This window comes from Gopherus flavomarginatus, chromosome 18 (assembly GCF_025201925.1).
Source record: "Gopherus flavomarginatus isolate rGopFla2 chromosome 18, rGopFla2.mat.asm, whole genome shotgun sequence".
NCBI lineage: Eukaryota > Metazoa > Chordata > Testudines > Testudinidae > Gopherus > Gopherus flavomarginatus.
In genome coordinates this window covers 19,464,820-19,474,962 of record NC_066634.1, presented here as the reverse complement: position 1 = coordinate 19,474,962, position 10,143 = coordinate 19,464,820, and the positions used below count along the sequence as shown (strand labels likewise).

Below are 10,143 nucleotides of genomic sequence, written 5' to 3'. Positions count from 1 at the left end.
TCTCCCCCACCAGTTGCCCCTTTACGAGGTTCTCCGGGAACCCAGAGGCGGCGGGTCTGGGGCTGTGCCGGGGGGGCCTGCGTGCGGGAGGAGGACGGGGAAGGAGAGCGAGCTGGGCATGTAGTCCAGGGGCTCCAGAAGGGGGCTTCGTAGTGAAGGGGGCTCTGCGGTGTATGTATGGGGGGCTGGGGTGGTGCAGGGGGAGGAGGCGCTGGGGGTACATGTGGGGCTGGGTGGCGCAGGGGGAGGGGGCGCTGGGGGTACATGGGTGCTGTGGGGCGATGCAGGGGGAGGGACGCTGCGGTGATGCATAGGGAGACAGCGCTGGGGGTGGTGCATGGGGGGCTGGGGTGGTGCATGGGAGACTGGAGTGGTGCAGGGCGCACTGCGGGGTACACAGAGGGCTTGGGTGGTGCAGGGGGAGAGAGCGCCGGAGTGATGTATGGGGCGCTGGGGGTGAATAACCCCTCCCCGATTCCCCCTTGCTGGCGGCTGGGGCGGGAGCGCAGGTCCGGTTCTAGGGCTGGACCCTCCCTCTGTAACGTCCTTGGTTCCTGTCTCTGCCCATCGCCCCCCCCACCCCCGCAGCCCGGAGCCCGCAGCTGAGCCCAGCCCCAGCGTCAGACGCCGCCGGGCTCCGGTCCGGGCTGCAGGCAGAGCTCGCCGCGGGCCCGGGGGCAGAAACGCCTGGCCGGGCCGCAGCTCCCCCGCAGTCGCCCCGCCGCGCCCCCGGGATGGGCCCGGGAAGCCGGTGGCTGCTGGGCGCCGCCCTGCTGTGCCAGGTAAGGGCTGCGGGGAGGGCCTGGCGCTCCTGCTGCCCTGGGTGGACGGGGCGGCCGCCGGGGGATTGCGCAGCCCTGTGCCCAGCGCGCCCGGCGAGGCACCGCGCCCTGCCCGGCTGGGTAGCGGAGCGGGGCTGCAGCGCCCTGCCCCGGGCCGGTTTGTGGCCGGCTCCCCCCTGCTTCCTGCCAGCTGCTGGGTCGGGGGTGGGAGCGGCTACCGCGGCCTTTCCTAGCCTGGCCAACTGCTCGGCTCACCGGGCACCTGTTGCTCCTCGCCGGGGAGGGGCTGGCGCGGCCGGGGCTTGGAGCTGGGCCCGGTCTGAGCCCGCTGGAGACGGGGCGGGCCCTGTTTGAAGTGGCCGCGGTTCCCTGGGTACATGGAGCTAAGGCCCCTCCGCCTGGGGGCGCCCCCAATGCTACTGTCCCGCCGCGCTGCTGAGCCAGGCCCTGCGCGGGGGTCGCGGTCAGCCCGGCTCCGAGGGACACGGCCCCACAGGCAGCAGAGACCTCCCCGCAGCCTGCTGCAGCCCCCCGGATCCAGCCCCCTCCTCGCAGCCTGCTCCAGCCCCCCAGATCCAGCCCCCTCCTCACAGCCTGCTGCAGCCCCCCCAGATCCAGCCCCCTCCCCGCAGCCTGATTCAGCCCCTCCGGATCCAGCTCCCTCCCCGCAGCCTGCTCCAGCCCCTCGGATCCAGCCCCATCCTCGCAGCCTGCTCCAGCCCCCCGGATCCAGCCTCCTCCCCGCAGCCTGCTCCAGCCCTCTCCCCACACCTGATCCAGCCCCCTCCCCGCAGCCTGCTCCACCCCCTCCCCGCAGCCTGCTGCAGCCCCCCCAGATCCAGCCCCCTCCCCGCAGCCTGCTGCAGCCCTCTCCCCACACCTGATCCAGCCCCCTCCCCGCAGCCTGCTGCAGCCCCCCCGGATCCAGCCCCCTCCCCGCAGCCTGCTGCAGCCCCCCCAGATCCAGCCCCCTCCCCGCAGCCTGCTCCAGCCCCCCGGATCCAGCCTCCTCCCCGCAGCCTGCTCCAGCCCTCTCCCCACACCTGCTCCAGCCCCCTCCCCGCAGCCTGCTCCAGCCCCCTCCCCGCAGCCTGCTGCAGCCCCCCCAGATCCAGCCCCCTCCCCGCAGCCTGCTCCAGCCCTCTCCCCACACCTGATCCAGCCCCCTCCCCGCAGCCTGCTGCAGCCCCCCCGGATCCAGCCCCCTCCCCGCAGCCTGCTGCAGCCCCCCCAGATCCAGCCCCCTCCCCGCAGCCTGCTCCAGCCCCCTCCCGCAGTCTGTTCCAGCCCCTACGGATCCATCCCGCTCCCCGCAGCCTGCTGCTGCAGCCCCCCGGATCCATCCCCCACCCCGCAGACTGATCCAGCCCCCTCCCCACAGCCTGATCGAGCCCCTCCGATCCAGCTTCCCCCAGCAGCCTGCTCCAGCAGCCCGGCTTGTGGCGCGTCCCGCCCCCGGGTTCGGGGCCCATGGGCCTCATGCGGGGCTTCCCGCTCCAGGTACACCGGCCCGGGACCCATCGGCGCCCGTGTCCTCCCTTTCCTGCGCCCAGCGCTGGTCTTGAGCCCCCACTCCCGGAGGTGCGGGGCGTGTGTGACACCCCCACCCCCAATGTCCCGCGGGTTCAAGTGAGCGGTTCCCCGCTCCCACCCTGAGTCCGGGCTCTGGGGCATATGCCCAGAAGCCCCCCACAGCAGCTGGGCTGCCTTTAAAAGTGCGTCCCCGCCCCCCGGCGAGCCACCGGGGTGCTTCGGAGACTCAGGACCCCCCCCCCCTTCTTAGGGTGACCAGATGTCCCCATTTTATAGGGACAGTCCTGAATTTGGGGTCTTTTTCTAATATAGGCTCCTATTACCCCCCACCCCATCCCGATTTTTCACATGTGCTGTCTGGCACCCTAACCCCTCTGGGTTATAGCGCCGCCAGTCCGCCCCACCCCAGCTAGGCGGATGAGATTGGCACATTGAGATCATTCAAGCTTCCCTGGCCCTTGGTGAGGGGGGAATGAGTGGTGGGATGAGGGTGTGTGTGAGGGAGAGAGGTGAATATGGGGGAGGGATGGTATTGGGGAGGAGGGGGTGAGTGCGGGGGAAGGGGGAGGAGGTTGTATGTATGGGAGGGTGGGGGAGGGGACAGGGAGTGGGTGCTGGGATGGGGGGTGTGTGAGGGGGAGAGGTGAGTATGGAGGAGGGGTGAGTGTGAGGGTGGTATTGGGGAGGGGGGGAGGTTTCATATATGGGAGGGTGGGGTGTTTGTGAGGGGAGGGTCAGGGGGTGGGGTGTGGTGAGTGGTGTGGGGGGGTGTTTGTGAGGGGGAGGGTGGTGTGGTGTGAGGGGAGAGGGAGTTGGTGGTGTGGGGAGGTGGTGTGGAGGAATGGCAGGTAGTCCCAGTCTTCAGCCCCATTCCCAGTCTGCTAATCCCCTCACCCTGATTCTTCCTCACTTCTTGTCCTAATCTGTTGCTGCCACCTCCCAGCCCGGAGGTGGCTGTTTTTCATGTAGGAATTGGCCCCTCTGGGAAGAGGTGACTGGGGCCACCTGGTCTGGGGTTAGAACCCAGGACCCCAAGTCAGGAACTTCCGGATCTGCCCACCGCTTTGGGTGACCCCCAAGGCCCCAGGCTGGGCACCCACCTGCTCTCATGGAGCTGGGGCGCCCTCTGGTGGCTGAATGGGAACAGCAGGCCCTGGAGTTTTCACCATGACCCCTCTGGGTGCTGCCCCCTTGGCCTCTCCCCTAGCCCAGGGCTTCTCCGCTGCTGCAGCTCGCTCTGCTGGCGAGAGAGCCTGGGGCTGCAGCTGGGAGGAGTGGGGTGGAAGCCATACACGCCCCAACCCCCACATCCCATGATAGGAGGGAGATAAGGGATCAGTCACCTTAACTCTGACCCCTGGGGCACCATCTAGCAATGGAGGGGGCAGACCTCTGCTTGCCCCCTCCAGAGCCAGAAGGTGGGATATCTAGGAGGTGAAGGTGGGGGAGCGACAGGGGCTAGAGCAGTGGTTCCCAACCTGGGGTTCATGAACCCCTGGGGGTTCGCAAAATGTTACAGGGGGTTCTTGGGGAAAACAATCCCTAACGCCGGCCAGAGCTGTCCCTAGGGACCCCAGGCAGCACGGGGCCAGCAGCCCGGAGCCCCTGGACTTCCAAGAGCGAAGCAGATCAAAGCAAGCATCTGTATCACACTGAGGAGATTGAAACTTCAAGACTCCTTATAAGATATAGAAAGGGAGGGGGATTTTTTTTTTGCTGTTTTTTAAATGAAATATGCAGCTAGGATTGTTTCTTAAATGTTTAGAAAGAACAAGCTGAAGCTTTGTTGTAACATGCCCTGTTTGCCTGGACTGCCCAAGGCCCAAATGCTTGTGTAGGGGGAACTCTGAGCTGGCTTCTTAAATCCCATCCGGATGCTGCTTGATGAAACCTGGGAGCCTTGTCTGAGACCAGGCTCATTCGAAGTGCTACAGGCTAGGAAAGTGAGAGCTTGGCAGAGTGGTGCCGTTTTCATAATGTAATAAATCTACTGTCACGATACGTAATAATTAATACTAAATAGTGTGTCATAAACATGTCATAAAAACAAATGTTATCTTGCCAAGATCGCGGCTTCTATAATTTATACTCATGTAAAGGAGAAAAATCCCTGGAAATATTCATTTTTAGGAGAGGGTTCACGAGACTTGGCTGTGATGGGGGTGGGGGACTAGGGGCTGGGGCCGGAGCTGGAGGGCCAGAGCTGGGGGTGGCTGTGGTGTTGGTGGGGAGCTAGGGCTGGAGCGATGGGGACAGGGACTGGAGGTGGCTGTGGTGTTGGTGCGGAGCTAGGGCTGGGGCGATGGGGGCAGGGACTGGAGGTGGCTGTGGTATTGGTGGGGAGCTAGGGCTGGGGCGATGGGGACAGGGACTCGAGGTGGCTGTGGTGTTGGTGGGGAGCTAGGGCTGGGGCGATGGGGGCAGGGACTGGAGGTGGCTGTGGTGTTGGTGGGGAGCTAGGGCTGGGGCGATGGGGGCAGGGACTGGGGGGCCAGAGCAGGGGGTGGCTGTGGTGTTGGTGGGGAGCTAGGGCTGGGGCGATGGGGGCAGGGACTGGAGGTGGCTGTGGTATTGGTGGGGAGCTAGGGCTGGGGCGATGGGGACAGGGACTCGAGGTGGCTGTGGTGTTGGTGGGGAGCTAGGGCTGGGGCGATGGGGTCAGGGACTAGGGGGCCAGAGCTGGGGGTGGCTGTGGGAGGGGCAGGAATAGGGGTCCTTGAGGGGTGCTAGTTTCTAACGGGTCTGTTGTGTTTCAGGTGGCGCCCCTGCTGGGCCAGACAGCAGCAGGTGAGTGTCGCGGCCCCTTGGCTGTAGCTGTTGGCTCCCACCTGGTCCCAGCTTTGCTGCCCCCCGCACTCGCAGTGCCCTGGGAAGGGGCAGCAAGGCTGGGGAACCAGAGGGGATGGCGGAGAAAGAGCTGTGAGAGGGTTTGGGGAGGGACAGGGGACTCGGGGCCCAGAGTGGGGGGATGAGAAGGGGCAGAGGGTGGGGGGCTAGAGGAGGGGAGGACAGTGGTGGGAGGTTTTGAGGACAGGCTGTGGCTGGAGGAGGACAGGGCAGTGGTGAGGGGTTTTGAGGAGGGGCTAGGGGTGACGGGTAGGGGAGGATAGGGCAGTGGTGGTGGGGGTTGAGGATGGGTTGAGGGTGGGGGAGGATAGGGCAGTGCTGGGGTTTTGAGGACAATCTGGGAGAGGACAGGGCAGTGGTGGGGGTTTTTGAGGAGGGGCTGGGGGTGGTGGAGGACAGGGCAATGCTGGGGTTTTGAGGACAATCTGGGAGAGGACAGGGCAGTGGTGTGGGGTTTTGAGGAGGGGCTGGGGGTGGTGGAGGACAGGGCAATGCTGGGGTTTTGAGGACAATCTGGGAGAGGACAGGGCAGTGGTGTGGGGTTTTGAGGAGGGGCTGGGGGTGGTGGAGGACAGGGCAATGCTGGGGTTTTGAGGACAATCTGGGAGAGGACAGGGCAGTGGTGTGGGGTTTTGAGGAGGGGCTGGGGGTGGTGGAGGACAGGGCAGTGCTGGGGTTTTTAGGACAGTCTGGGAGAGGACAGGGCAGTGGTGGGGGGTTTTGAGGAGGGGCTGGGGGTGGTAGAGGACAGGGCAGTGCTGGGGCTTTGAGGAGGGGCAGGGGGAGGACAGGGCAGTGGGAGGGGGTTGGGGAGGGGCTGAGCACAAGCGGGTGGTGGGAGAGGGGCCCTGTGGCTCAGCAGGGAAAGGTTGAGTTGCAGCCCAGTTCTGGTGTACCCCCGCCCCGCTCCCCACAGTGGTCCCCTTCGAGGAGGTGTGGAGCCGCAGTTACTGCCGTGCCCTGGAGACCCTGGTGGACGTGCTGGGCGAGTTCCCCCACGAGGCTGAGCACGTGTTCAAGCCGTCCTGTGTCCCGCTGCGGCGCTGCGCTGGCTGCTGCGGCGATGAGGACCTGGAGTGTGTCGCTGTGGAGACCCGCCCCGTGGCCATGCAGGTGGGTCCGGGGGTGGGGGCACTCTGCCCCTGGGCTCTGGCCTGTCCTCTGTGGGGCTGTGGCTGGCAAACGGCCCCCTGTGCTCCTGCCCTGGCTCCCTCGGCCACCATAAAATCAGGACATCTGGCCACCCTAGGCCCATCTAGCCCGGTATCCCGCCTCCTGCGGTGGCTGGTCCCAGCTGCCTTAGGGGAAGGTGGACAGAGCCCCCTGGTGGTTAACTCTGGAATAATCTGGCCAGGGATGGAGGGCGGGGGCAGCTCATTCTCTGACCCCGTGGACTGTAACCAGCTGTTCCCTGGGCCAGAGACACATCTGGCCAGCTCTGGCTCCCGCTCGGCTCTTGGCCTGGCTGAGACCATGTGGCAGTGAGTCCTACAGGCTGCTGGTGCCCTGGTATGGTACAGTATGTACTATATTATGGCGGGGCCTAGGGGCCGCAGGCAGACTGCACGTCCAGGCTGTGTCCCGTGGGACAGGGGAGCATTTCCCCCACCAGCTCCCTGTCTCCTGCCCCCTGGGCGCTGGCTTCCCTCCCATTTGGCCAGCTGGTAGCCCCCCAGCCTGGTCAGTACTTGGCTTTGCTGCTGCCTGGGAGAACTGAGCTTGGCCAGCGAAGCAGTGGCCCGGGAGAGGAGGGGGGCGGCATGAGGCGGGCTGGGTGCCAGGATACCAATGAGCTGCATCCTCCCGCCAGGTCGTCCGCCTCAGCCCGATCCAGGGGAAGAGTCAGCAGGAAGAGATGAGGTTCACCGAGCACAGCCGCTGCGCATGCAGGTAGGGGGGCACGGCCGGCACATGCAGGTGTGAGGGGGGCACAGCCAGCATGTGCAGGTGAGGGGGGCACAGCCGGTGCATGCAGGTGTGAGGCGGGGCACGGCCGGTGCATGCAGGTGTGAGGCGGGGCACAGCCAGCGTATGCAGGTGAGGGGGGCACAGCCGGTGCATGCAGGTGAGGCGGGGCACGGCCAGTGCATGCAGGTGTGAGGGGGGCACAGCCAGTGTGTGCAGGTGAGAGGGGCACAGCCAGTGTGTGCAGGTGAGGGGGGCACAGCCGGTGCATGCAGGTGAGGCGGGGCACGGCCAGTGCATGCAGGTGTGAGGGGGGCACAGCCAGCGTGTGCAGGTGAGGGGGGGCACAGCCGGTGCATGCAGGTTGCGGGGGCACAGTCAGCGTGTGCAGGTGGGGGGCATGGCCAGCACCTGCAGGTGGCGGGGCATGGCCATCGCATGCAGGTGTGTGGGGGGTTATAGCTGGCGCATGCAGGTGTGTGTGGGGGGTACGGCCGGCACGTGCAGGTGGAGGGGGTATGGCCGGTGCATGCAGGTGAGGGGGGCATGGTCAGATCATGTAGGTGTGTGTGGGGGGGCCTGTGGCCGGGTACAAGCATAGGTGGAACACAGGTAGGTGGCGGGGGGGGGGTGTGCAGCTTGTGAGGGGGTTGGGGCACGTGGCTGGTGCATGTTTTGAGCAGGGGGTTGGACTAGGTGACCCCCTGAGGTCTCTTCCAACCCTGATATTCTCTGATCCTATGTCTGGGGGAGAGGATAGTGTGGCCAGTGGGGGACAGTGTCTGTGTGAGGGGGACAGGGCTGGTACATGTGCTGGGGGTGGGTTACAGCCAGTGGGGGGAATGCTGGCCTGTGGGTGTAGGGGGCAGCTGTGCTGCTCATTCAGCCCCCGCCAGGGACTCGCTGTTGGTTCCCGGACTGGCCCTGAGCCCCACCAGAGCTCAGTCGGGGTCCCAGCCCCAGGACCCCAGAGGTGCGGGTTCCATACCTTGCGCACCATCCCGCACAGCGAGACACGTCCCTGGCTGAGCTACTCCCCCCTCCTTGCCCCCTTACCAGTGTGTCTCTGCTTTCAGGCCTCGGAGGAAACGATTGAAAAGCGAGAGGTAGGTGCTGGCCTGGGGTGGGAGAGCCTGGGGGCAGGGGGGCTCCCTGGGGTGCAGGGGGTTTCTTGTGGGGGCTGGAGAGGGAAATGGGGGTCTCCCTGTGGTGCACAGGGTTCACTGGGGGCTGGGGAGGGAAGTGGGGGTGGTTCCCTGGGGCGCAGAGGGTTCCTTGTGGGGCTGGGGAGGGAAGCAGGGGGGACTGGGCTCTCTGGTGATGGGGAGGTTCCCTAGAAAATTTGATGAATTGGGAAAGACCCTCAGCCACAGTGGGGGGAGGGGAGAGATGGACAGACATGGTGAGGGAGGGTGAGCACAAATCAGGAAGTAGCGGGGGAGGGGAGATTCCCCCTCCCCCCACCCCCCGCTTTAGCATGGCCGGGGGCTCTGGTGCAGGGCTGGGGCCATGTCTGGGACCTCAAGGCTCTGGCTGGTGCCAAGTGGGTGCTGTGATCTGTACGTTTGGTGCCACCCCTCCTCTGGGCCCTGAGTTCCCTGGGCTGGTGCCCAAAACCTTGGGGGTGGGGCATGGCAGAGCTGCAGGATGAGGGAAGGGAGCCCTTGGAGCAGGGCAGGGGGCCTGGCATGCAGAGAGTAACTCCCCCACCTCTTCCAGAGACAGCAAGAGAGGGGCCAAGAGGAGACCTCGGGAGCCGGGCCCTGTGCCCCTCCCCACCCCCCTGTATGTACACATCAGGGCATGGGGGACAGAGGGGCTGATGTGGGGGATGATGGTGTGGGCAGGTGGGGCCACCTTGGAATGCAGAGGCTGCTGGGAGTTGCAGGGAGGGGCAGAGACTGCTGTGGTCTCAGGGGGTCTGGGCTCCAGCCCCCCATGACCTTCGCCCACGCTCCCTCCCATGATGTCTGGCCAGGACAGGGGGACACCAGCCGAGGCGCCCAGCCGCTCTCCCTGGGCCCTGTGCTCTGGGGTGCTCCAGGTGAGTCCCAGCTGGCTCAGGAATCAGGGTGAGCAGATCAGGAGAGAGGGGGCTGTTTCTCCAATGGGGGTTGGGCACAGGGCCGGCTTTAAGCCGATTCCCCAGGAATTGCACCCCACGCCGCCAAAGTGCTGCCAAGGCCCCGGACCGCCGCCGAGTATTCCAGTTGGGGCCCGTGGGTCATAAAGCCGGCCCTGGTTGGGCACAGCACAGGGGTGGATGGTGGGGGTGGGTGATGGATCCCAGGGAGGCTCTGTCCTAGTCACGCTCCACCCTCCATGCTCCCCTCCGGTCTGGTTCTGCTGCGTGAGGCCGTTGTCTGTGTTCCCTCCCCAGGTGCCAGCCCCCGTCACAGAGGGAGCTGAGGAGCTGAGGCCACAGCCGAGGCCAAGACCTGGGGTGAAGGAACCGGTCCTGCACCCAGGTGGGGGTCCAGGGTGCAGCCCCCAAAGCAGACTGGAGCTGGGACCACCTCCAGCACCCAGTGAACGAGCCCACGTGCAGCACCCAGGCTGGGGGGGCTGGTGACCCCACATGAAAGGGGCATGGGGTGATGCCTCTAGGGCAGTAGGGGGAGGGGACTTGCTCCGAAGAGGTTGCTGTTCCAGGGGGTTCTGCCAGGTGGCCAGGGGCTCCCAGGTTGATGTCAGGGGTAGGCAGGGGCTGAAGGCAGCTGGATGGGGAATTGAGGACCTGAACTGGCAAAGGGAGCTTCAGGCCAGGTGCCCCAGGGCCAGGAGCGGATAGTGGGTAGATGGGGGTTTGGTCCCACCCCCCTTTCCAGCAATGGGAGCCCAGGAGCCAGCCCCCTCCCCCTCAGCTTTAGAAGCCTCCCCCTCAGATAGGAACCAGGTCCCCCTGGATGGGAGCAGGAGCAGCCCGAAGCAAGATGTGAGCCGGTGAATTCCACGGGGCTGCAATGCCCAGCCTGGCCTCCCCTGTTCTGAGGCTGCAGATTGCTCATGTATAACCCATGCACAGATACTGAACCCACAATAAACCCCATCTCCTCCCCGCCCTGTCGTGATTGTC

General features: G+C 65.7%; 1 protein-coding gene across 1 annotated transcript; it reads left to right on the top strand.

The window, feature by feature from the left end:
• Positions 1-698: 698 nt before the first annotated feature.
• On the top strand, positions 699-10,143 carry LOC127036733 (vascular endothelial growth factor A-like). The gene is made up of 7 exons (XM_050927913.1): positions 699-782; positions 5,072-5,102; positions 6,079-6,275; positions 6,973-7,052; positions 8,144-8,173; positions 8,787-8,852; positions 9,448-10,143. Exons 1-7 carry the CDS (start codon positions 735-737, stop codon positions 9,482-9,484), a joined length of 489 nt encoding a protein of 162 aa, XP_050783870.1. The 5' UTR covers positions 699-734; the 3' UTR covers positions 9,485-10,143.

Coding starts and splice junctions, on each gene's coding strand:
- LOC127036733 (XM_050927913.1), top strand. CDS start 735: ATGGGCCCGGGAAGCCGGTGGCTGCTGGGCGCCGCCCTGCTGTGCCAG. Junction 783..5,071: donor GCGCCGCCCTGCTGTGCCAG/GTAAGGGCTGCG, acceptor GTTGTGTTTCAG/GTGGCGCCCCTGCTGGGCCA. Junction 5,103..6,078: donor GCTGGGCCAGACAGCAGCAG/GTGAGTGTCGCG, acceptor CGCTCCCCACAG/TGGTCCCCTTCGAGGAGGTG.